The sequence below is a fragment of the Merops nubicus genome, unplaced genomic scaffold (assembly GCF_000691845.1).
Source record: "Merops nubicus isolate BGI_N331 unplaced genomic scaffold, ASM69184v1 scaffold6269, whole genome shotgun sequence".
Classification (NCBI taxonomy): domain Eukaryota; kingdom Metazoa; phylum Chordata; class Aves; order Coraciiformes; family Meropidae; genus Merops; species Merops nubicus.
Window position 1 is genome coordinate 5,759 of NW_008628910.1, and position 1,627 is coordinate 7,385.

The window sequence follows — 1,627 nt, forward strand, 5'->3', positions numbered from 1 at the left end:
GATGCTCATTATTTTACTGCCTTGGGCCACCATATGTAAAGCCTCCTTAGAGGCTAGTAGGGGAAATAAGTGAAAACTGGCAGAGTAACACACTAGATTCCAGTAGTTCCAAAATTTGTGATTTAATGAACCCTACTGTAGGGAGAAAAAAAAAACCAACAGGACAACCACATTAAAATCGATACTTCAAGGAGAGAACACAATGCAGGGATAGTAATTATAAATACCCATAAGCATAGAACTATATCAATAAACTACTTTAATGAGGTGATACATGCTCATCTTTTATACCTCTATAAATTACTATTAGACAAGCAGAAGACTCAAGATAGGGCAAAACAATAAACATTAATCTCAAAGATTTGTTATGAAGGTAACAGTTTACAGTTTCAACCTAAAAAAAAAAATCAACAGGACAACCACATTAAAATTGATACTTCAAGGAGAGAACACAATAGTTTGCAGGGATAGTAATTATAAATACCCATAAGCATAGAACTATATCAATAAACTACTTTAATGAGGTGATACATGCTCATCTTTTATATCTCTATAAATTACTATTAGACAAGCAGAAGACTCAAGATAGGGCAAAACAATAAATGTTAATCTCAAAGATTTGTTATGAAGGTAACAGTTTACAGTTTCAACCTACCCACTATGATCTTCTCACTCACTTTTAACTGTTGCTGTAAACCATTACCATGAAATATCAGTAAACATCAGTGCTAAACCAACAAATAAGAGTATTATGCACATTTCTAGGCAAATAATCAAGCTGTCTTTACCCTTCATATCTCATTCCAAGTAAATGTATCATCTTCCAGGAAGTAATATTCACAAATTATTTGAGAGGTGAGTTACTGTACAAAGACACAGGAGTTCATAAAGGATTAGCCAATACTATTAGACAGAAGTTTGCTTGTAGTTCTTCGTATCCAAGACCTTCTTGCCACACATTGAGCAGATGCCTATAAGCACACAAAAAATGTGCAGAATTATTATAGAATCATTAAAGTTGTTCTTCAAAAACATAGTTGCTATGTTTTTGTAAAGTTCACTTTTGAAAATTCTTTAAATGAGCTCACATGGACAATCTGTCTGTACATTTCCACCAGATATTGCAAATTCAAGATAATATCAGTCTTACTATAAGTTATTATTTGCAGCATGCATAATACTGCCACTTAAAAGAAAAATATGCTCTATTTTGAGAGCATTATGATTCACAACACTGCCTGAAGGCTCTATAATTCACTGGAGTACTGGAAGAGAGACAGGAGAGGCTCCCATCTGGCAAACAGGTTAAGATGGTATATTGTTAAGCTTTCTAAGTCCTGCAGCCAAACCAAGGATGGACAGAAAGTGGCTAGACTAAGAAAATATAAACACCAACAAACTGACTGCTAAAGGGAAGATTAACAGGCAGGGAGCTTCAGCCAACTGAGAAAAATACAGTTTCATAGAATTATGTTATTTATAGAGTAGTAGAAGTGAGAAACAACAGATATCAGGAATACTTGAGAGTTGGAAGATGATCACTGATGTGCCAGAGGAGTTTGACCTAAACCCAAAGAATGGCAAGTCAGAAAATCAGAGTAGTGAAAAGCACACAAGTTCAGACGGG

The 1,627-nt window shown here is 34.7% G+C and overlaps 1 protein-coding gene across 1 annotated transcript in view; it reads right to left on the minus strand.

The window, feature by feature from the left end:
- Nucleotides 1–906: 906 nt before the first annotated feature.
- The window catches only part of CRIPT (cysteine-rich PDZ-binding protein), a gene marked incomplete at its 5' end in the record, with an annotated part of 4,232 nt that continues 3,511 nt past the window's right edge, over nucleotides 907–1,627 (minus strand). The window contains one exon of the mRNA XM_008946814.1: nucleotides 907–971. Within this exon, the coding sequence (XP_008945062.1) occupies nucleotides 907–971 (65 nt within the window). The remainder of the gene's footprint in view (nucleotides 972–1,627) is intronic.